The following is a 24,860-nucleotide window of genomic DNA, read 5'->3' on the forward strand; positions in this document are numbered from 1 at the left end:
ACCACCACCAAGAAAGCAGGAAACAACACCAAAACAGAAACATAAACAACACCAAATAGAAACAGAAAACAAGAAAGCAGAAGCAAGGCGTGAGGCGGAAGCGGCGACGTGAGGCGGCAAGGTGGAGGCGGCGAGGCGAGGCGGCAAGGTGGAGGCGGCGAGGCGAGGCGGCAGGCAGACTCCAACGGCAGTGGCTCGCCGTCCCTCTCCCCCTTTCCCCTTCCCCCTTTTCCTCTCCCTCTTCCCTTCCCCCCACCCCCACCCCACCCCGCGTTCTTTCCCCCTTCCCCACTTCGCCTCCACCGTCCTCCTCCCCCTCTCCCCTTCCTCCCACCCCCACCCCCACCCCGCGTCCTTTCCCCCTTCTCCCTTCTGCCTTTCCCCTTCCCCCACCCTGAACCCACTTCTTCTCCGGCTTCTTCCACTTCCTCTCCTCCCTCTCTTTGCCGTCGGTGCCGTCCCCCCGCCGTCCCCCTCCCCCCTTCCCCTTCCCCTTTCCCTCCCCTCCCCCTTCGTAAACCCTTTTCTCCCCCCCCCGGCCACGCGTTTTATTTTTTAATTTTATATATTTTTTATTTTAGGAGTAGTTTAGAAATAAATTAAAAATTTTTTTAAAAAGGACGATTTTAAATTCAAATACGACTTTAAGGATGATTTTAAATCAAAATATACATAAGGGACGGGTTCGATTCCGACCCTTAACGTGAGGGATCAAAACAATACTTATCCCTTTCAGATTTAATTATATGTGCCATTAATTTGGTGTAAAACTAATTAATAATTTCTTTTGGAATATAAAGATTATTATGTATGTAACTTACACGAATATTAATTGATTCAAGAGAAGATTTTTATTTGGCCAAATTATATATACACATTAATAATATGTGAGTGATAGAGTTATAATGATTGATTTTAATTTTAAGTGATCACAATTTTCTGACACAAGAATTTATTTCAGTTATAATCATTTTTTTAAGGTCTGAAAATACACCATTAAGAATTTAAGATTTAATTCCTTGTGCGGTTTAAGGAATTTTTTTATTGTTACATAAGAAAACTAGTAACAATTTGAATTATTATACCCACTCATTTTATAAAGATTTGGTTTTCGAACGAATTGATTGACCATTATGCTGCCAAAGTAGTCTCTTTTGTGAAAATTGATTTATTTAAAACCTAAGGAATATGGTGATATATAATTTATGCAAATATTGGTCAGCCCAAAGGAATGTCTATATTTGGCCGAATTATATACACATATTGATGGTAAATACATGTTTAGGTAACTAATTAAGAATAAAGTAATGCTTATTATTTATGCGGACAATAATCGGCCAAAATAAAGTTTATTGTTTGGCCAAATAATAAGCATTGCACACTTTTGTTTATTTTCTATTAATTATGCGGTTAATAATCGGCTCAAAGGAAGGTTATTATTTGGCCAATTAATAGAAAATATATGCGGTAATAAATAGGTTGCGAAGTTTGAGTTTTCATGTGCACATTAAGTCGGTCCAAAAAAAGGCTTAATGTGTGACAGGAATTTTGACAATATTTGATTACCGCAATGAGAGTATCACTTACAGTTAATTTTCTGTCAAAAGATTAAAAATTAATGTTGTTCTAGAGATTTTAATATGAAAATTTTCCCATTAGTTAACTAGTGTTTACTGTATGTTTCTTTTGTTCTAATCTAGAAACCATGACTTCAGCTACAAATTTTTCTGCACAAATTAGCAGTATTCATATGATGAATGGTTCAAATTTTAAAGTTTGGAAGGATATTGTGGAGATTGTTCTCGGTTGTATGGATCTGGATATAACTCTTCGAGAGAAAAAACCCATTTTCACTCCAAAAAATCTCAATGAGGTTAAAATAGAGAAGTGGGAGAGATCCAATTGAATGAGCATTATGATCATGAAACGCTCAATTCTTGAGGCATTTCGGGGCTCAATTACTGGGGATAAAGATGCCAAACAGTTCCTGAAAGATGTTGAAAAATTCTTTGCTAAGAATGAAAAGGCGGAAGCAAGTAGCCTTTTGAGCAAACTTGTCTCCGTGAGGTATAAAGCTAAAAGGAACATAAAGGAGTATATTATAGAAATGTCTTATCTTACTTCAAAGTTAAAAGCATTAAAGTTAGAGTTGTCTAAAGATTTACTCGTGGATTTTATTTTGATCTCCCTTGCTGCACACTTTGGGCAATTCAAAGTGAGTTATAATCCTTTGAAAGACACCTGGTCCTTAAATGAGCTTATATTTCATTATGTGTAAGAAGAAGAGAGGCTACAGTAAGATAAGATTGAAAGTGCTCACATAACTTCATCTTCTCAGTATGAAAGAAAACGTAATACTACTGCAGATGTGCCTTCTCAGTAGAAAAATGCTAAGAAATAGGTTGAAAAACAGGATCAAGTTTCAACCTGTTTCTTCTGTAAGAAGGTGGGACACATAAAAAAAGATTGTACCAAATATGTCACCTAGCGTGTAAAGAAGAGTATAATTCTTACTTTTGTTTGTTTTGAGGCTAGTTTAAGTTATCCACCTATTGATACTTGGTGGGTAGATTCTGCTACTACTACTCATGTAAGTGTTACTATGCAGGGTTGCCTGTGGAGCTGACCATCAAGTGATGCTTAAAGATACATCTATGTGGCAGGCGGCAATATAGTTGCAGCCAAAACTTTAGGAACCTCTAGATTATGTTCCACGAGTGGATTTTACTTGGATTTATTAGAGACATTTTATGTACCGTCATTTAGATGAAATTTAGTTTCTGTTTCTCGTTTGAACAAATAAGGTTATTTTCTGTTCGTTCAGAAATAATAAAGTCAGTCTCTTTTATAATTTGAATAATATTTGCTCTAGTCATTTGGTGGATAATCTATATAGGATTAATGTGAATTCCTATAAAAATGAAATACTGCAAACAGGTACAAAACGAAAACTAAATGAGAATTCGACATCATTATGGCACAAACACCTTGGTCACATCTCTAAATAGTGAATTTAGAGGCGCGTGTCGGATGAAATTCATAAACCTCTAAATTTGGTAGACTTTGAAGTCTGCATTGGGTACATAAAGGGAAAAAGGACAAACGAAAGGAAATTAGGTGCCGAGAGAGCTAAAGATGTCTTAGAACTGATACATATCGATATATGTGGCCCATTCCATACTGTCTCTTGGAATGGACAACGGTACTTTATTATGTTCATAGATTATTACTCTTATTACGGGTATCTATATTTAATTCATGAAAAGTCTCAAGCCTTGGATGTTTTCAAGTCTTTCCAAGTTGAAGTTGAATTTGAATTTCAACTTGAGAAGAAAATTAAAGCTGTCAAATCTGATTGTGATGGTAAATACTACGGAAGATATGACGGTTCAGGTGAGCAACGTCCTGGGCTTTTTGCTCTTTTCCTAGAGGAGTGTGGTATTATTCCGCAATACACCATGCTAGGCAAACCTAGTATGAATGATGTTGCAGAGCGAATGAACCAAACTCTTAAAGATATGGTGAGAAGTATGATTAGTTATCCTTCCTTTCCTGAATCACTCTAGAGAGAAGTCTTAAAGACTGCAGTGTACATCTTTAATAGGGTGCCAAGCAAAGCAGTTATAACAGCCCAGACCACCCGCTAGCACGATATTGTCCGTTTTGGCATACAAGGCCTCACGGTTTTGTCTTTGACGATAGGGATGCTAGCCGAAGCCCCCCACACTCACTCGTCAAAACGCGTCATGCCAGGGAGAGGTATCCACAACCTTATAAGGCATGCTTCGTTCCCCTCCCCAACCGATGTGGGCCTTACAGCAGTTAATAAAACCCCTTATGAAATTTGGACTGGAAAAAAGCCGAATACAAAGCATTTGCATATTTTGGGATGTTCATCTGAGGGGCGACCTTATAGGCCGCGTGAAAAAAAATTGGACTCAAGAATAATTAGTTGCTACTTTGTTGGTTATGCTGAGCGTTCACGGGGGTATAAGTTTTACAATCCTGCATCAAGATTTATTTTTAAAACGGGAAATGCGAGATTTGTTGAGGATGTTGAGTTCGGGGGGAAGAAAATATTAAGAATGTTGCTTTTGATGGAAGTTCTATAACTGATAATGGTCTGGTCTTTGTACTTATTATTGTTCAAGACACAGTTATAGTACAAGAGCACAATAAAAACTCTACTGTAGATCCAGTTACAGTATAAGAGAACAATGAGAATATCGTTGTTGCTCAAGATACTACTACAGCACAGAAAAATAATGAGAATCCTTTTCAATCCCAATCCATACAGCAAGCTCAATAACCTCAAAAAGTGTCATGAAGGAGATCCAACAGAGAAAGAAGAAAATTCATCTATGGTCTCAAACAAGCTTTCCGTCAATAGTATCATAAGTTTAATCAAGTCATTACCTTATATAGTTTTGAGGTAAATATCATAGATAAATGTGTATACCATAAGTTTAGTGGGAGTAAATACATATTTTTTGTCTTATATGTTGATGACATTCTACTTGCCAGTAACGATATAGGATTGTCGCATGATACTAAGAAATTTCTATCGAACAAATTCGAAATGAAAGATCTTGGTGATGCCTCTTTTGTATTAGGAGTCGAGATACTAAGAGATCGCTCTCAAGGTATTCTTGGATTATCACAAAAGAACTATATAAAAAAGATTTTAAGTAGATATGTCATAGAAAGTTGTAGACCAATGGACACACTCGTCGCTTAAGGAGACAAGTTTAGTCTCAAGCAATGCCTAAAATGATATTGAGAAGACAGCAATGCATGATAAACATTATGCATCAGCGCTAAGGAATTTAATGTATGCTCAAGTCTGCACACATCCTGATATATCATCTATAGTAAAAGTGTTGGGTAGATTCTTGAGCAATCCTGGCATAGATCATTGGATAGCTGTTAAATGCGTAATGCGTTATTTAAAGAGAAAAAAAAGATTACATGCTTACTTATCGAAAATCAGAAAAATTTGGAGATCATTGGATACTCTAATTTCGATTTCATGGCATATGGTTGCGAAACTTTATCATTGAGCTTCATATAGTAGATGACATTGAAAGGTCATTAAAAATATTTTGTGACAATAAGTCAGCAGTACTATACTCCAACAACAATAATAGCTTGACAAAATTGAAGTATACAGACATCAAGTTCTTAGTTGTAAATGAGAAAGTTTAAGAAAAACAGACTTCTGTAGAACATATAGGAATAGAGTATATGCTAGCAGACCCATTACCAAGGCATTGATCTCTAAAGTCTTTCATGAGCACACTGCTCGAATGGGTGTCAATATTTGTGATGCCTTGGTTTAGTGAGAGTTTATTTTATGTTATATGTCTTATGACAGATATTGAATTATTTTTCTGCAGAATTAAGTTGATGATTTATTTCATGTTATGTGAAATGTTCATTTTGTAATATTTGTTTTGTGTTTGATCTCCATAAAGTTTTAAAGTTAGACTAGCTGGAAATAGACATGCATGAGATCATTTGGCATGTAATTTTCATATTACTCATCCAAATTTGATCTATGTCGTTAAATATATTAGGATGGTGATTATGGTGGTTGAGTCACGATATTAATGTGATAAAAGTTGCGGTAATTCCATATCTAATATATGAGACAGACTAGATTATTAAAGTAATAAGGGAAATAATATTCAGATGCGCGCATAAAGTTTATAAGATGTGATTATCTCAAGAAAGAATATATGTGCAGCCCAAGTAGGAGATTGTTAGGAAATTATTTAATTTTCTAATTTATTTGTGGGCAATACATATATTAATTATAATCACAAATTATACTATTTCAAATTAAATGACTTATATAAAGGAGATCTCATTTATTGCTATAAATATTCAACAATGCTAGGGAACCAACTTTATATAAGCCAAGAATCAGCCAACTGGTAAACCAGAGGCACCGGTGACTTTAACCGGATGTTGTTACTGATAGGCACACGGATATTTCTTTTTCTTGTAAATTGGATGGTTTTGGATATAATTTCTATGTTTCATGTATTACGCATTAATAAAACATAATTAATTATATGGAACCAACTAATGAATAATCAAAGCATATGTTCCGTGATTCTCTCTTATCACTAGCTTATCTTCCCTCATGTTTTGAACGTGGTCAACAATAATTTAAAAAACAAATTAAATTATAAATTAATAAAATTAATTATAATTAATTATGTTGTTCCATTCTTGGCTAATTATTAATTGGTTCCATATACTTTTCCATAAATATTAAATTGAATAAGTCATAATTACTTTTGGTTTGGAATTAAATGAGAATAAAATCGAATATTATCTTTTGTTCTTTAGATAATTATCTTTTGTACTTTAGATACTATTTTATTTGGGTTGTAGGATTTAATAGGTACCATACTCAAATATAAATAGTGCATTCAGCATTTCAGTTTTCAATATACCAAAACTGCCTCAACAACTCTTTTTACATTAGAGAAGTTGCAATCCAGCCACAGATTTTGATTGAGGAAGATCGAAAGAACTACAAAATCCAAATTCTTTCAATCATGATTCATATTTATAAATTCAAGTACGTTTTTACATTTAAATATTTTTTTAATAGTTTAACATGAATAATCTCATAAAAATTTCAACATCTTAATCTAAAAAACATAGCTCTACTAGTGTGAGTAGTTCTTTAGATAAGTAGAATATAATGTAAAACTATTGATCCTTCGTAGTCGGTCATGAGTAATTATTGATTCATAATAATGAGAATGATTACTAGATTTGTAACGAATCTATAATATTCAGAGAATTGTTTAGAATTCAAACTTAAAATGATATCCGAATTATAGCAGATGAATTATAGTCCTCAATCTCGATCTAACGAATCACTTTCATAGGATAAAATAATTTGTTAGGATATTAAGTAACTAAATAGATAATATAATATAATATAATATAAATAAACTACAAAAACGATATTTAAAAGTTTAAATTATTGATAAAAATAATTTCAAAAAATATTAACAATAAATAAATTTCAAAAATTTAAAAACGCGATAAAAAGAGTTATATATTAAAAATATATTTTTTAAAAAATTAAAGATCATATTTTAATAAAATTTTTTATAAGCATCATTAAAAAAAAGACCTTTCATTTTTAAAATTTAATAATTTTATGTCAAAAAATTTTATAAAAAAATGAATGTAAATGATCAATTTTATTTTAAAAAATAAAAAAGAATCAAAGACCAAATTTTGTTATATGTTTTAATTAATTATTCAAATATTAACAAAAAAAATTATATTAAATAGATAAAAAATTTTAAAAAAATTATCTAATACTAAATCTTTCATATATTAAATTAATAGTTATCTCTAAATTATTATTTAATAATATGTTATCAAGTCTATAAAAAAATAATAATATATGACCATTTGAAAATTGAAAAATCCGTGTGCCTGGCGAGTTTCCACTTTGCTGGAAAAGAGAGCAGAATCAACTCTTCCAGACAAAACAAAGAAAACCATGGACTGACCCCAAAGCCCTATGGGCGACGGGTCTTAAAAACATGGTGCTCATAGCCAACACCACATTAAACCAACAACCAAACCCAAAAAGGAAAAAACAAATATATAAACACCACCCCCCATGGCTTACTCTTCTTATTTCAAACTCATCCAATAATCTTTCATCATGTGTAGGTCACCCAATTACCCATCATTTTCAAAGGATCCGCAACATTCAGATCCACTCACAATCACAGCGTTCTATGTTCGCGTTCACCCTTCACTCTTCGAATTCCAAGACCACGAACCCGATTTCCTGACTCTCCTCCTCAATCCAGCAGCTACTACCATTTCTCTCCGTAGGATACGGCTTCCCAATCATGAATTTGTATACGCAAGCAAGCAGAATGTGCGAGCCACGACCAACGTTATGAGGTTTCAACTCTTCGATGGGAAAACCAAGCTCTTGAAAGGGGCTATAAGGATAGGAGAGGACAAGTGCGAGGTGATCCCTTCAATTTTAGGGGCGGAGATTTGGGTTTCTATTGCAACAAAATCTGCTAAGACGGTTTGTAACAACAAAAATATGATCAAGAAGAAGTCAAAGTTAGAGGACATTCCAGAGGAGGCAGAGCTTCGTGCTGATGATGGAGCTAATCCAGAAATAAAAGAAGCGGCCATGCACTTGGAAATGGATTTGGAAGTACTCAGGAAAGCCATGGACATGGGGATTTGGGCACTCTGCCTGGGTTTCGGTTTCATGGTTTCCAAAAGCTTCCATCACAGCTTCCGTGCACGCCCAACATTCTTTTAATATATAATTGTTGCCATCTTCTTGGAAAATTTTTGTTTTTTTTTGTTTTTTTTTTACATGTCTAATTTGAACAACTTGTGTATATTCGAAAGAAATATAAATGGTTAGTAGGTGTTGTGAAAATATTTTTTGTTTTTAGTTGTTTGTTTTTATTTTAAAAAAATGATCCGCCGGGTAAATTTTCTTCAGGAAATCCGCCACAAATTTTGACATTAAATTCGAGGGTAATTCAAAAATGGCAACTACTCAAATGAAGATGCTAAAAACATCTTTTTATGAAGATTCTTGTGTTAAAAGTGTACTTTGTTTGTTTAGCCACACTTTAAAAAAAATAACACTTTTGCAACACATCAAAATCAAACCATACATTTTATCATCTAATGGTAAAAAAGAAGTATCTTCATATGAAGACAATAGTAAAATCTTCATGGTAGTATCCACCTTCAAAAATATCTTGTGATTTATGTTCTAAGAATAGTATACAAACTTATAAATCTAACACAATATACGCGTTCTCCTTAAGTACGTACGGTTATTTGTGCAGACAAGACGGCAGTTGGAAGAATATTAGCGCGATGTCCGATGACAACTGATAACCGTGATGATATTATACAGAGTTTTGTTTCGAAAAGAAAATGAGAAAAGAAGTTCACAGAGTATTAAGAAAGGGAGATAAGGGAGATAATCCTATTATTAAGAAAGAAAAATAATTCTAATTTAATTTTATAACTGACAAAATTATGATTTGATTTAAATTTTAAATTAAAAATTACTAAAAATTAATTAATTGTCTCTAATTTAATTAAATAATTTTAATTTGATTTTATAACGGAAGAGAATTATAATTTAATTCCTATTTTAAATTAAAAATTACTTAAAATTAATTAATTATATCTAATTTAATTATAATTTCAATTTAACCATTATATACTTCGTATAAAATATATATTAGTTTCTCATACTTTTTCATGTTCAAATACAAGGAAGATTTGGAGGATATAAATGTTCAGACTTCAAATACATTCCATGCATGGGACGAGATAAATATTACATCTATATTCACTCATTCATTTTTAGATCTATCATCATCAAAAACTCAAAGTCTCAAACCATATAAATTAATTAAAGAAAAAATTTAAGGACCAGCAAATTTATTAAAATTTGGTCAGCACTTAACTAATAAAACAAAAATAAGTGATTTTTCACCATTCTCACACCATTAAATATATTATTTATGGCTAATTGATGACTATAACTCACAAAATCTACTATCCCCTGTCACTACTCTTAATTAAATAAATATTTTCCCATTTCCTAACGAATTAACATCCCATATTTTTTAGGCAAATTAAACACCCCAAATTACTACTCATCAATAGCAATCAACAATTGAGATCTCCATAACGAACAAGACGAAGAAGAAGATAAATAGCGGTGGTTTGATCCTGTTTCCTCCCTCACCAATTTCTCTCTCTTTCCAATTTCCAAACATGGCTGACGCCGAAGCTCACACTTGCACAAAGAAAGCATCCATGTTCACCGACCCAGCCGCAGCATTGGCAAGCACGCGTCACGAATTCGGAGAACACGGCGGTGTAAACATGTCCATTGAGGCATCAGCGACATTTACGGTGATGGAGCCTGAGACAATGAAACGCATGTTCGCCGGCGAGCTAGGTCCCGACCGCGACTTCTTCATCTACAGCCGTCACTTCAACCCCACGGTGCTAAATCTAGGCCGTCAGATGGCCGCTCTAGAAGGCACGGAGGCCGCTTACTGCACATCCAGCGGCATGTCCGCCATATCGTCGGTGCTCCTCCAGCTGTGTGGGACCGGGGGACACGTGGTGGCCTCCACAGCACTCTATGGTGGGACCCATGCACTCCTTGCGAACTTCTTTCCCAAGGCGTGTAATATAACCTCCACGTTCGTAGACATCGATGATATGGAGGCTGTGGAGAGTGCCATCGTTGAAGGGAAAACGACAGTGTTGTATTTTGAATCGGTTGCCAACCCTACACTTAAGGTCGCTAACACCCCAGAACTAAGTGCATTGGGACATAGACACGGTTTGACTGTTGTGGTTGATAACACCTTCTCTCCCATGGTTCTCTCCCCGGCTCGTCTCGGAGCTGACGTCGTCGTTCACAGTATCACAAAGTTTATTAGCGGTGCGGCCGACATAATCGCAGGTTTGTTTATTAATAACTTTTTTTGTTTTTTTTTTTTAAGAAACTCTTGAGAATAATAATTTTTATTGTTTTACTCCTTATTAGTCTAGTATAAATATTAAATTAAATTATTTTTAATAAATAAATTTTATTAATTTATGTGTATAAATTTTAAAAATTTAAATAATATTAGAATATAATTAGGATCAATTAGTATATCTGAATATTTATTATAGAATATTTTGTCTTTATTATTACGATTCTCTTAGCATCTATAAATATTCTTCTATATTGTATCATTTTAGACAACTTGAATAGACAACTTAATACACTCAATAATAATACACAAATTACTTTTTCAATTAAATCTCTTATTTCTAACAAATATAAATTATTGCTAATTAAATACCGATACAAAGATTGCTCATTTTTTATACTTAAGTCAACACTTTTTTATAAAAATAAATTAATAAACACCTGTATAAATGTTTTAGACTTTCAAAATATGTATATCATTTTATTTTATATTTTCTTCTAATTCAGTGCTTGAAGTAAAAGAAAAAGTAAATATTTCATATGCAATAAAAAAAATTTATCATGCTTTTGAAAATATTAAAATCACAATTTTTGAAAAATCAAGTATTATCCTATAATTTTATTGACAATGGACACCGTTTATTTGTTTGAGGCAAGTTCCTATCTCTATAATTTTATTAAATTACCTGTTTTCAATTGGGTGGAAAGTAGAAAAATGATTAGAAATTTTCATTCATTTTCTTAATTATTTTTTATTTTTATCGTGTTGTCTTCATATCTCTGTAAATTTTGTCGCGTGCTGCATAAGTTCTTGGCCTGATTATTTATGTGTCTTCTTTTTGTTTTATCTTTCAAGTTCACGGGTTGCATTTATATCTATATCCTTAAATTTTGGAGTAATTTGACTCAGTTATTAACGATGAAATACTTGGTAATCGTTTACGTGTAACGACCTTCTTGTTTATCTCCAGATTGCAGTTATCCTCCATCTTATCCACGTCTAATACGATGTGTTTTAATTACTAAATCTACATCTATAATAATAACGTAAAAACTCAATGCGGTCGACTTGACGTGAAGTTGATATCTGAGAGCTTTTATCCAATCTTTTTATCTGACGGCTCTCAAATATCAACTTCACCTGAGTTTTCATTTAATAATAATAATAATAATTCATTTTGATATATTTATAATTTTCTTAAAATTTTAATTAATTCATCTTATTACTTCATCTTCCTCGTATTTTATGGTGAAAATTTTAAAACTACTCCATCTTATTGTTTACAATATTTTTGGGTAAAAACTTATATGCAATTAACTTTACGTAAAATTGATAATTGAAAACTATTAAATAATTTGATTAATTCTTAATTCTAACTGCCATCAATTATAAATTTTATGTGAAATTGACTATATCTGAATTTCTACCGTATTTTTAATTTTTTTTATTAATAATTCGTTGGAGATAAAAAGCAAAGAAAACAATTTCATACCCTATGTTATCCAATTTTTAGGTTTGTTGACAATTTGTTTTGAAACTATTCTATTTCAAATTTGATTCTGACTACGGAAATACAGGTGCTGTATGTGGATCCGAAAGCCTATTGAACAAAATGATGGACCTGCACGACGGGCCCCTAATGTTGCTTGGCCCAACCATGAATGCAAAGGTGGCCTTTGAAATCTCAGAGAGACTACCACACTTGAGCCTTAGGATGAAAGAACACTGCAATCGTGCATTGGTGTACGCCACAAGGCTCAAGAATCTTGGAATCAAGGTGATCTACCCTGGCCTTGAGGACCACCCTCACCACCAACTGTTAAAATCCATAGCCAACAAGGATTATGGTTTTGGTGGGCTTCTCTGCATAGACATGGAGACAGAGGATAGGGCTAACAAGTTAATGCACTACTTGCAGAATTGTGCTCAGTTTGGTCTCATGGCTGTTAGCTTGGGATATTATGAGACCCTCATGTCCTGCTCTGGCAGTAGCACAAGCAGTGAAATGGATGAGGAGGCGCGGCGACGCGCTGGGATCTCACCGGGTCTTATAAGGTTTTCTGTTGGTTTCGTTGGGACACTAGAGCAAAAGTGGAGTCAGTTTGAGAAGGCACTCTCTAAATTTCATGAGTCCGACTTGTCAAACAAAAGTTGAAACAAAACTTAGAGAAGAATGATAGAGAACCATCAGAATTTATTACTTTTTATCATTAGTTAGTTATTAGTATTTAAAAGTATCAGATAAAGTATATTATTGAATTATTAGATTAAAATAATTAGACTAAACAAATTGATTTAATAGCTAAGTAATAGTTCTTTATGTTTCTGAAACTTGTATATGTAACTTCTTTAAACTTTAGCGTTATTTCTAAGGTGATTCATTTGAATGATTCATAGGCTTAGTTGAAAGCACTTCATTGTGCAATCAATCATTAAGTTGCCGCTATTACAATTTTTAGAAGGATGATATTATGAAAATATTTTTCAAAATATACCAGTTATTAGGGGTGTAATTGTGTAAGTTATGGAATCGGACTAAAAATTATTGTAAAACTGAATCGATTTTTTTGTTTTTTTTTTAACAAAATTGATTGGTTCGGTTCGTTTTTTGTTGGCTCGATAGAAATCGAATTGAACCAAACCGAACAAAAAATATGCATCCACATCAATGTTTTAATCATTTTAATCTTTAACCTAACAACAAAAACCTCTAATCCCTAACCATTTTAATATTTTACTCTTATTATTTTAATTTATTGATTATTTTAAACTTCTAATTATTGTAATTCATATTTTGCTCATTAAGAATTAAAAATCGAAAAAACCGACCGAACAAAATCGCTGTTGATTCGATTTGATTCGGTTTAGTTGTTATAAAAACAAGAAACTGAACAGTTGTATATCTATATAAACCAAACATATTGGTTCAATTAATTTTTAGTCCAAAATTAAACCAAACCGAACCCATAACCCCCTTACGATTATTATTATGGGATATATGTAGAGTAGGCTTTGAGCTTATATACTAGCTCCCGGAAGTTGAGCTCTTGAAGCTGTTAACGGAAGCTAGCGCGGCGTCTCTAAACAAAGTGACATCCGTAGATCCACAAACCAAATGGTACCCAAGCTTCTTGAGCTCAACACCACCACAACCCGCTAGATGCGGGCCTTTCCCAGGCCCACGGGAACCCTTCAACTCCAAAACGGCATCTTCCGCCATCCTCAGCTTATCTGGGCTTAGGCCCGGACCCAACGGGCCTAACATGACGCAGTCAACTCCATCAACTGCAGCTATATCTTTCACGCTCTCCAAACCAACCTCCGAATCAATCTGGCAGCAGAGAATCAATATGAATGTGTGATGCTGAATCTGCAATTCTAATGAATGGTATTGAAAAATAAAAGGAGGATTAAAAAAAAACCTGGCAGATGATTAACAAGTCATGCTCGCATTTGGAGAGGTAGTTTTGGTCCAAGCCATAGTTGGAGGCTCTTACAGCGGGGTGAGCAGCTCCGCGGACCCCTTTCGGCGGGTATGCACAGTATGACACAGCATCTTGGGCCGACTTTGGGCTGTTTATGCCAGGAAAGATGAGGCCCGCTGGGCCTATATCAAGGGCCTTCTTGGCCCATACTGCGGAACTTTCTGGAAGCCTGATGAGGGATGGGGTGTGAGTTGCGGAGAGGGCGTGAAGACAGGGAAGGACGTGGGGGATGTCGCCGTAGCCGTACAGCATGTCGATGACCGCAAAGTCATAGCCGGAATGGGCAGCTATTTCCGCCATCGTTGGCGAGAAAGTGGCCAAGAAGAGACCGTACAGTGGTTCTTGCTCCCTGTTGCCGACACTGGTTAGGCATGCTTTTAGAGATTTCGATTCCGCGGCCATTGTTTCTCTTCTTCGCCTCGCACTTTGCTTATAAGGACAAGGATTCAAATTAAAAAAATATATATTCTTCAATTATTAAGTTGTTGAATAAAAATATTCTTTAAATTTGTTAACTTAAAAAATACGCTCTAAATATTTTAAAATACTATCAGCGTATCTATTCGTTAAATATATATTATAAAAAAAATTAAAAATTAAATTTTAATGTAACTATTTACAAATATAATTTAAAAATATTTTTCAAATTTAACGATTTTAAATTAAGTGATTTTTTGTCATTTTTTTTTCCAATAAATAAATTTTTTCGAAAAATTAAAAAATCGAATTTTAATCCAATCTTTAGTGTGAAGTTTTTAAATAATTATTTTTATTATTTATCATAATTTTTTAATTATTTTCCATATGTTCATTATCATTCTAGTTCATTCACATTTTTCTCAACATTTTTAACCACTATAATTTCATCTCTTTATTTTTTCCCCATATGATTCAGTCATATTTCAGCCTTTTTTGGTAAATAATTAAATTTTTAAAATTCTAATAATTATATATGTTCAATCTAAAATAATTATGGAAGTACTTTTATAAATATTCAAAGAACTTAACAGTAGGGTGGATATCGCTGCTATTGAAGTATTCAACTTGGAACAGAGTATTAGCATCCTCCGATGAAGCAAGTGCAGAGTTGCTATTTGTGTTGTGCTCCTATGTTTTAGTTATTTTTGGAGTGTGATTAAATTGGTGCTAAAGTGTTTGAATTGTTTATAAATATAAAGAATCCTTTTACTCATGAGTAAATACACCATAATAATCTAGACTATATATTATAAATATTTGAAGTAGTTCCATCTGATAGACCTCTCTTTGAGAGCTCCATCAAATACTTTGCCATAAGAATAAGTTGTTCATATCTTAATTTCAAAAAGCAAATTCAAAGTGATACCATCACATAGAAGAAAATGTACATAAACTATTGGACCTACCGACGGTTTCATATTTCTATTTTTATTATGTAAATTCTTACGGCTTCTAGGAGTTTATAATAACAATCAATTTTAATGTAAATCCTTATACTATAGTGTCCAGGAATTTATAATAATAGTCAATTTTCACACAAATTTTTATAATTTTTAACAATTTACGTATAAATTTTAAAAATTTCAGACTCTACAACGATTTATATAAAATAAGTACAAAATTAAAATGTAATTAATTTTCTAAATATTGTAATTAGATCATTTTAAGTTATATTTTATTTAAAATATGTAATTTGCCTCTAATTTGATGATTAATTTTTAATATGCATATAATATGTTTAAAATAAAAATATAACAAAATTAGTAAAAATTTCAGTCTCTAGACTCACTTTTTATTTCTTTTAAAATGTTTGTGATTATTCAATTCATTTTAGAAGTAAAATTGCTGGAAAAAATTACAAGGCATAAAATCACAAAATTAAAAAAATAGAATGATCTAATTTTTCTAAATATACTTAAAAGAATTTCAAAATTTAATATCTAGAGTCATTTATTACTTTAGAATATATTTTTCATATTATACCAATTTTTTCAAATTAATATGACTTTTTAAAACTTATTTGTCAATTTTAAATTTTTTCGCTTTTTATTATTTTAGTCTACAACTAATTTCTTTGGGTACATTTTTTTTTTACGAATTGATCCGTAAAAAAGTTAATTATCTGCTTTGTTGTCTAAAAAGTAAAAAGTGTCAAGGTGGTCTTCTGAAAGGAAGCTTTTCAAGGCTCTTTTCTATTTCAAACCAACAAAGATATATGATCGGAGATTGTGGGTTTTGGGATGGGTTAGAGTGGATTTGAAATTTTCAGTGGAGGAGGGAGCTGTTCTAATGGGAATTGGAATTGGCTCATCAACTGCATGAGAGGTTAAGACCAGTGAAACTATCATCTGGTAGAGAGGATAATATTGTGTGGAAGTTTGATCAAATGTATTTTTTTCACTAAATTAATTTGGGGAGGGCTTGTACCTCTGAGAATTGAGCTTTTTGACTGGTTCGTTCTGGTTGGTCGGGTAAATATTAAAGAAAGGTTGAGCATATTAGGCGTGATTCATCAAAATGATAATATGTGTGCCATGTGTAGAAAGGAGATGAAAACTGTTTATCATTTGTTTTTTGTATGTGAGTTTACATAGAATGTGTGGTGCGCTTGGCTAAGACATTCCCAGGAACCATGAAAGGACTGTTTGAGAGCTGGATTGGTATGCTTAATAGGAAGGTAGAGCAGCGAATGTTGTACAATGATTTGGAATATCTGGATGGAGCGAAATGATAGAATTTCAATAACAGAAAAACAGGTGTTGAGGACGTACAACGAATAACGTTTTTGAGCTATAAGGAGTGCTCTAGTACTGATTCTTTTGGTTGTTGATAGCTTTGTCAGAGATAACCGAATTTGATTCCTTTTATGTTCTTTTGTGTGTTTCGTTTTTAATTGTACTTTTCTATCCCACTTTAATGTGTTGAGTTTTCTTTGTTTCAAAAAAAAAAAAAAAAATAAAAAGTGCCAACGACATAAGGGTTAAAAAAAAAATCATTCTGTATGTCAAGTTGTCAACCGTGATCCTTTGGTTCTTGTACAATAGTAGTAGCCGACGTTGTGCACGATAAGGCATTGGATGGAACTTTTGGCTTTTACTTTGCAGCCATGGGCCATGGCTTCGCGGCACCATTTGTCGTTTTTTTTTAAGAATAAATTATTGTTTTAATTTTTATGATTTAAAATAATTTTAAAATTATTTTTAATATTTAAATGATTCTATTTAAATTTTTAATATTTTAAAATTATTTTTTAATATTATCTTATTATTAATGATATGTTAAAAAAATTAAAAGTAAAATAATATTATAATAATTTTAAAATGTTAGAAACTTATAAATAAAAATATTGGAGATAAAAATAATGCATTAATTTTAAAAAATTAGTAAATTAAGTAAAATAAGAGTAAATTTTAATGGAATACATTGCATTAAAAATTTAAGAATTTTACTTATGTTTAGAGGTAGAAATGTGCTAGACTACTCAATAGAGACTCGTGACTTGATTCGTTTTAGGTTCAACTAATTTTATTAATCAGGTTAAACTTTGATTTTTTATGAATATTAAAGAAATTTGATATATTAGAGAAAGATATATAATTTATACTTTTATTATATATATATCGTGCTCTTTTTTATTTTATTCCAGATATTTATCTACTAATAATTTTACAAGCATTTTATGATGAGTAAAAAAATTTTCATAAAAAAATTAAAAAAATACATAAAATGGAAATAATAGGATTAAGAATAATTTATTTAGATGTGATTAAAAATAATTGAATAATTTAAAAATAATTTATTTAGATGTGATTAAGAATAATTTACTCTTATTTTACTTGATTTCGTAATTCTTTTAAAAAAATATATCGTTTTTGTTTCTAACACTGTTGTCACATTTAAATCCTTAATATTTTAAAAATTGTGTCAATGTTATTCTACCTTCACCTCTATTAATATATTACTAACAACATGATAACATTAAGATAATTTTAAAATATTAAGTACTTAAATAAAAAATTTAAATGTTAAAAATAACATTAGAAATAAAAAAAATATTTTATTTTTTTTAAAATATATATAATATTCCCTTATTTTGTTAAGTTTTTAATTTTTTAAAGTGTTTTTATTGTTTTAATTTAAAAATATATTTTCGACTTCTAAACTTATTAGAGACATTTTTAGTGGTTTTAATTTTTATTTCATTATCATGGCACATCAATTTTTTTTGAGGAAAAGATAAATATTCTAATTTTTTAATTTAAAGACACATAAATTTTTAATTAATTTAAAATATAAAATTATTCCTAACTTTTTAAAATATAAGATATATAAGTTATTTTGTTCGAAATATCTAAAAACAAATCGATTTTTTGGAAGGTTTTAGATGTCTCTCATTTTAAAAATAATGGACGTTTTTGTATTTTTAATTAGTCGATAACTTATCTGTTTTTGAGATAAAAAATCATGGATCTATTTATCGTTTACTCTTAATTATTTATTTGAGTAAAATAACAATTAGATCTTTGAAAATGTTGACTTTGGAATAATTAGACATTGAAGAAAAAAAGTACCAATTATATCCTCCAAGATAGTAAACGGTAGACATGTATGTCCTTCTCTCAATAAATAATCCTAAATAAAATAGAATTGTCCATATATTTTGTTACTTACAATGGTGCATGTCTCGTTACTGTCAAATGAGTAGGAAAATGATTTAATTTTGGACAGTGAAGCATTTATTATCTTTTGAGTTTTCATATATCATTTATCAGTTGTTCTCTATTATTTATTACAAATCCTATCAAAACAAGTGAAGTTTTGCTCCAAATGTTGTTATCTACATGATTATCTTTCATAAATAGACACGTCAGAATAATTAACCGTACATATAAGGATCATCGTTAACTTTTAGTTGATGAATTGATAGAGGGACATCATGTGTCCACCGTTTACTATCTTAAAAGATCAAATTAATACTTTTTTAAGGACTAATTAGTACAAAATCAAAATATTCAAAAACCTAATTGTCACTTTACTTTATTTATTTTGTTTGACATTTGATACGAATTGTTCCAGACATGTCCCTTGCCCTTTGGGTCCAATTCCGATGGTTGAGTGGCCTGATCTAATATGATCACCTAATTCATAAAATGTGAAAAGTGTATGACATAGAAAATTGAATCATACTTTAATTTATTTTTATTTGAAACGAAAACTTAAAGAACTTTTTAAGACTTTCGACTTGTATACGGTGAATGTTAACTTTTGGAAGATAGTTAATTTGCGCGTACGTATTCCTTATGCGTACGCATGACTATCATTACGTAATTTATTTAAGTAAATACGTGGATCGCGATTTTCAGATTTTCTTAGACTCAATTCAATTAATTTATGAAGTATCTGATGCAATTTTCAAGGAGGATCAAGGGAAAGTAAAGAGAATAGTTTTAGAACCATGTTTTAAGATAGAATTCTAGAGAGAAGCTCTCTTTTTTCTCTAGAATTTAGAATAGTTTTAGGGTAAATTCTTTTAGATGTAGATTTTAATTCTTGTTCTTGAATAATTCTCTTTATATTTTCTTGTTCTATTGTCTCAATTTGCCTAGTTTTTCTTGTTAATTTTTTTATTTTGTCTATTTTAGTTTATAAATAATTGTTGAATTTCATTTCTATTTAATGCAAGTTTATGTTTTCATGTCCTTTGATGTTTAATTTAATTGCTATTTTGTTATCTTGTGTTGGTAGTTTTAGATTTTTATTATTCTTGTGAATTGTTATATTTTATTTTTATGCATCCTAAGTATTTGATGAAATGCTCTTTTCAGTTTTAAAGTTGATTTTTGTATTCTTGACTTGGGTCGGTAACCTGTGCGACCTTGAGTTACTAATGTCCAAGTTGATTAATAATTTGGAGATTTTAAATAGTTTTGTTTCTATTGACGCTAATCTTTTGCTAATTCAATTAGTAAGTTGATTAGAACTTATGTATTAGGATTAAATTAAGCCTACTTGACTTTTCTTCGATGTTGGAGATGAGGAAGTGGGATTACTCTTTGTAATTATCAATTTATCATGTTGTTGTTAGTAACAAGGATAGTGATCATTAACCATCAACCCTTGTCAAGATCTTTCTTAGTTAAATTCCTTAATTGTCTTAATTTCTTGTTATTTATATTTTCGTTTATTTAATCAAAATCCTCGATATCTCATAGCCAATAATTGAACACTCAATTGCAATTCTTAAGGAGAACGACTAGAAATTCTACTCCCGGTTATTTTGATTTGTATTGTGACAACTTTTTAAACTTTGATTAGGGTCATTTGTTAGTTTGAAACTATACTACTGAGAAGCAATTCTTTTTGAGAAATCCTAAACCGATGTTTGGCCCACATCAGGTAGCGAATCCTCTCATTCTCGTCGGCGAGTACCAGCTCGTACTGCCCCACCTCCCAACACGACCTCTTGATCCTGGATCCTTTGGAGGTCCCTCTTGCCCAACCGAGAGGGCGTGCCCGACACGTCGAACGTTACCCAATGGTAACAACTTGGCATACCCCCTGCCGGAAAGATAGGACCCATGTTCCTCTGAACTCCCATCTATCGCACCATACCTATAGCTAAATAGGTGCACCACTGTCAGCCCACTACCCAGAAACACAAATAGAAAAAATTCTCTACGTATGTCAAAAGCTACAAATCAAGCAACTATCGAATCACATATTCCTAAAGACTATACTAACACAATGACATCCATTTATCTCCCTACCACCTCTACGAAGCAAGTAAACAATGAAAATGCAGAAGCAAAATAAACAAATAGTGCAACAAAAAAATATCAACCTGATTCTCAAAGAGCGACCAAAAGAAATGGAATTACAACGCACAGGGAGATGCAACAATATGAACCCATCAAGTGTTAAGCAAACCCAAACGAAGTCTAGTGTCAAAGAAATTTGCAAAAAACATTTTGTGAGAGTGTGAAAGAGCAAAAAAAGAAGAAGAAACATTTATAATAAAGATAATACCCCCAACATTTCAAAAAGAAATCACAAAGGGGCGGAGGAAAAAAAGGAAAAAAAGAGTAAACTTTTATCCTCTCACTAAGCGTAATTATGACGCCTTGGAAATCGCAACGGATGAAAATCCCTTAGAAGAAACGCAGCGGCCAAGCGGCTTGAACGCACACGGATCCCCGATCTTGGCCAAAATTATGAGACTTCATCTTCCCCCTTTCGATAATACGAGAAAACGAACTCATTCAGCGACAAGACTAAGCAAGCATACCATCTCATTGTGGTGGCAATTGTTTTGGACCTGACAAGCGGGTCTCCAAAACGGTTGAGCGCTCGACCTGGCCTTTCGGGCCTAGGGCCCTTCCACGGCCTATAATACTGGCCAGGGAACCACAAACTTCTAACTAACATTCAAATCCAAATACCCCTTATCTTAGCTAATAAGATAAGATAAGATAACAATATGAGCTGTATAAAGGGAATGAGGGACTCCCTTAAGTACGTTGCACATTTTTAATTCTCCTTTATACTTCTTAGATCCATTATGACTTAAGCGTTGGAGTGTTTTAGCAAGTACTACTCCCGTTGCTCTAGAAATCCGATCCCGTCACCACCTTCGCCGGCAAATCCCTAGTTCCCCTCACTAAAATTAGCGTCGGTCACCAGTATAAAATACATGTTGAAATATAAATATATATTAAAAATAATCAAACCATATATATATTTATACACAAATACATTAATGGCTGATTTTATTGTTGATTTTGTTTTACGAATAACATTTTTGTTAAACATAAACTATATAATTTGTGACAAATTCTCAAACTATTTTTTAATTTAAAACTAATATGTCAAAATACGAACATTGCTGGGATTGATCTGGGATATTAATTCATTTTAATAAAATATTTATCATTAGTGCAAAAAATAAATTGTGCTTGTGTATTCTGGTATGCTGACAATTTCAAGTCGACTTGTTTGGTCTCTCCGTCTGTGTCCTATCGTGGGTACGGTAGCACACCAGTTCTTTCCCACATTACCAAAAAGTCACAAACAAAGCGTGTCGCAGATCTAATCCCCCACACCAAAACTCACACAACACAGATAAAGATCCCAACCCAAACCCCCCAGGCTTCATCGACGACGATGGGGTCTTATTCTTCTTCGCCTCTGTGGGCCCGTACCCTCGCCGTCTTCCTCCTCCTCCTTTTCTCAACCCCCTCCCTGGCCGAGATCCGCTCTTCGGAGATCCGAAACGACGAGCGCCCAATCATCCCCTTCGACCAGTTCGGCTTCACCCACACGGGCCGCCTCGAGCTCTCCGTCTCCAAGATCTCCCTCTCCAACTCCAACCTCGACCTCTCCATCGTTGGCTTCTTTCTATGCACCCTCGACTCGTGGCTCCACGTGTTCCAGCAGCTCGAGGACGGCGAGATCCGCTGCGCCCTCCAGTCCGATCTCGTCAAGACCGTTTACACCTTCAACTCCCTCAACGGCCACGATTCTTTCACCACCGTCTACAACGAGACCGACTCCGACCAGTACAACCTCGTCTTCGCCAACTGTCACCCGCAGCAGCTCAAGGTCTCCATGAACGTCCGATCCGCCATGTACAACCTCGATGGCAAGACCGGCATCCGCGACTATCTCTCCGCCGGCCGCACCGTTCTCCCTAGGGTTTACTTTCTCTTCTCTCTTGTTTACTTCTCCATCGCCGTCGTGTGGATCGTCGTCCTCTACCGGAAGCGATTAACCGCCTTCCGCATCCATTACTTCATGCTGGCGGTAGTGATCTTGAAAGGTCTGAACCTCCTTTGCGAGGCTGAGGATAAGTCCTACATCAAGCGCACTGGAAGCGCTCACGGCTGGGATGTGCTGTTTTACATCTTTAGCTTCTTGAAGGGGATTTCACTCTTCACTCTTATTGTCTTGATTGGCACTGGTTGGTCCTTCATCAAGCCTTATCTTCAGGACAAGGAGAAGAAGGTCTTGATGATTGTTATTCCCCTTCAGGTTATTGCCAATATCGCTCAGGTTGTTATTGATGAGAGCGGGCCTTATGGCCATGACTGGATCACATGGAAGCAGGTGTTCTTGCTGGTGGATGTTGTTTGCTGCTGCGCTGTTCTCTTCCCTATTGTGTGGTCTATCAAGAACCTCCGCGAGGCGGCCCGGACCGATGGCAAGGCTGCCGTCAATTTGATGAAATTGACCTTGTTCAGACATTACTATGTGGTTGTAATCTGCTACATTTACTTCACCAGGGTTGTGGTGTACGCGCTGGAGACCATCACCTCCTACCGCTATTCCTGGACCAGCGTCGTCGCCGCCGAGCTGGCCACACTTGGTTTCTATTTGTTTACTGGATACAAGTTCAAGCCGGAGGCTCACAATCCGTATTTCGTTATTGATGATGAAGAGGAGGAAGCGGCAGCGGAGGCACTCAAGCTTGAGGATGAATTTGAGTTGTAATTCCCTGAAAAAATAATGTTTTCCCGGGGTTAGGTGGTTGAAATAAGTTGGTATGACTTTTGGAGGAAGTTCAGGTTTCACCTCAACCAGAAGTAGGAATATGTTACATTTTGTGAGGTATAGTCTTTATTGATAATCCTGTGTTTATATATATATATATTTTTTGTTCTGGACTTGTGCTCAGCACTTTGAACTGGTGCCATGTAATTCCGTGAATCATATATTACTGTTGCTGCAAATACATTTTGTTTCTCAGTTGTAAACATGGGGTAGTATTTCTGTTTGTCATTCAGCTTTGTAGTTGTGAACATGTGATAGTTAAAATTTGTTAACTTGTTATAGAATTCGGTCAATCATTAGCACTGAGTCTGGATTTCTGAATTAGTTGAAAACATTTATATCTGCCACTATTACAAGTTCTCAAACTACTAGCACAGAATTCTAAATTTGGATAGTTAGATTTAGATTCAGAAAGGTCATCTTAGTGATTGTGCTGATCTGTTAATACAATTGTGCTAATCTAACTGTTACAATCTGTTAAACAATGCACACAAATTTGCCTTCAAGAAGAAAATGAAACAAAATTTATATGGCCTAGTGGTAATTCGATTTGTGGGACAAGCTTCAAGGACATTGGAGAGGTGAAGGTTGAGATGATGTCTTTTCTGAAATTAGGTGTAGCCAATAATAATGATGTACTTGTAATGTTTAAGTGATGTGTTCTACAAGATTAGGCTCGTCCTGTTTATGATCCCGATTATTCTTATCACTGCCCTAGTGCCATTGCAGTTCCCCTTTTGGTTGAGAAAATTGGTTCGTTGAAAGCAAATTTGTCTTGAGAGAACGTATGAGTAAGACTGGCACAATTTTATTAAAGGATAAGCAGTTTCAACTACCGTTGCAACACTAGTTACTCACATCGCAAACCATCCAGCTTCTGCAAGCAACATGGCTCATATTGCCATTCATGATTCTCTCTTTGAGATTGAATATTATTCGTATTCCTTTACAATGCAAGAGCATACAAAAGAAGACTAGGAATGTATGAAGAAGTAGGAAGATGAATATCTTCTAAAATGAGAAAGTTAATAAAGTAGTAAGGTTAGAAATTAATTATTTTTAAATTAAGATAGTCGAACATGCATTTTATGAAAATTACAAATTGAATAGTGATTAACTTTTTTATTTAATTACTTTATCAACTTACCCACTTTAGAGAAACTAAATTCAGAAAACTAGGCAGGACAAGAGCCTCTTAATCGAAAGCCATTGGCCTGGCTTAAATCTTTTTCATGTTTAGCATGATTACTAACTCCGACGTTTAGTTTATTCCTGCGGTGAATCTTATTATATGTCATGTTTTTGTTCA

The 24,860-nt window shown here is 33.4% G+C and overlaps 3 protein-coding genes across 3 annotated transcripts; 2 read left to right on the forward strand and 1 right to left on the reverse strand.

The window, feature by feature from the left end:
• The first annotated feature begins 9,680 nt into the window (after positions 1-9,680).
• Positions 9,681-12,933, forward strand: LOC112795594 (methionine gamma-lyase). The gene is made up of 2 exons (XM_025837603.3): positions 9,681-10,525; positions 12,119-12,933. The coding sequence occupies exons 1-2, from the start codon at positions 9,823-9,825 to the stop codon at positions 12,694-12,696; spliced, it is 1,281 nt and encodes a 426-aa protein (XP_025693388.1). The 5' UTR covers positions 9,681-9,822; the 3' UTR covers positions 12,697-12,933.
• Positions 12,934-13,356: 423 nt separating this feature from the next.
• LOC112795595 (uncharacterized) lies at positions 13,357-14,571 on the reverse strand. The gene is made up of 2 exons (XM_025837604.3): positions 13,964-14,571; positions 13,357-13,872 (listed from the first exon to the last, which is right to left on the reverse strand). Exons 1-2 carry the CDS (start codon positions 14,426-14,428, stop codon positions 13,567-13,569), a joined length of 771 nt encoding a protein of 256 aa, XP_025693389.1. The 5' UTR covers positions 14,429-14,571; the 3' UTR covers positions 13,357-13,566.
• Positions 14,572-21,888: 7,317 nt separating this feature from the next.
• Positions 21,889-23,754, forward strand: LOC112795596 (protein CANDIDATE G-PROTEIN COUPLED RECEPTOR 7). Its single transcript, XM_025837605.2, has one exon. It carries the CDS (start codon positions 22,166-22,168, stop codon positions 23,489-23,491), a length of 1,326 nt encoding a protein of 441 aa, XP_025693390.1. The 5' UTR covers positions 21,889-22,165; the 3' UTR covers positions 23,492-23,754.
• The last annotated feature ends 1,106 nt before the right edge of the window (positions 23,755-24,860 follow it).

The sequence above is a fragment of the Arachis hypogaea genome, chromosome 4 (assembly GCF_003086295.3).
Source record: "Arachis hypogaea cultivar Tifrunner chromosome 4, arahy.Tifrunner.gnm2.J5K5, whole genome shotgun sequence".
Classification (NCBI taxonomy): domain Eukaryota; kingdom Viridiplantae; phylum Streptophyta; class Magnoliopsida; order Fabales; family Fabaceae; genus Arachis; species Arachis hypogaea.

Bases quoted from the DNA above. Each gene is read 5' to 3' on its own strand.
- LOC112795594 (XM_025837603.3), top strand. From the start codon at position 9,823: ATGGCTGACGCCGAAGCTCACACTTGCACAAAGAAAGCATCCATGTTC. The intron at 10,526-12,118 runs GTTTGTTTATTA...ACGGAAATACAG, and splicing joins TGCGGCCGACATAATCGCAG to GTGCTGTATGTGGATCCGAA.
- LOC112795595 (XM_025837604.3), bottom strand. From the start codon at position 14,428: ATGGCCGCGGAATCGAAATCTCTAAAAGCATGCCTAACCAGTGTCGGC. The intron at 13,873-13,963 runs GTTTTTTTTTAA...CTCTGCTGCCAG, and splicing joins ACTTGTTAATCATCTGCCAG to ATTGATTCGGAGGTTGGTTT.
- LOC112795596 (XM_025837605.2), top strand. From the start codon at position 22,166: ATGGGGTCTTATTCTTCTTCGCCTCTGTGGGCCCGTACCCTCGCCGTC.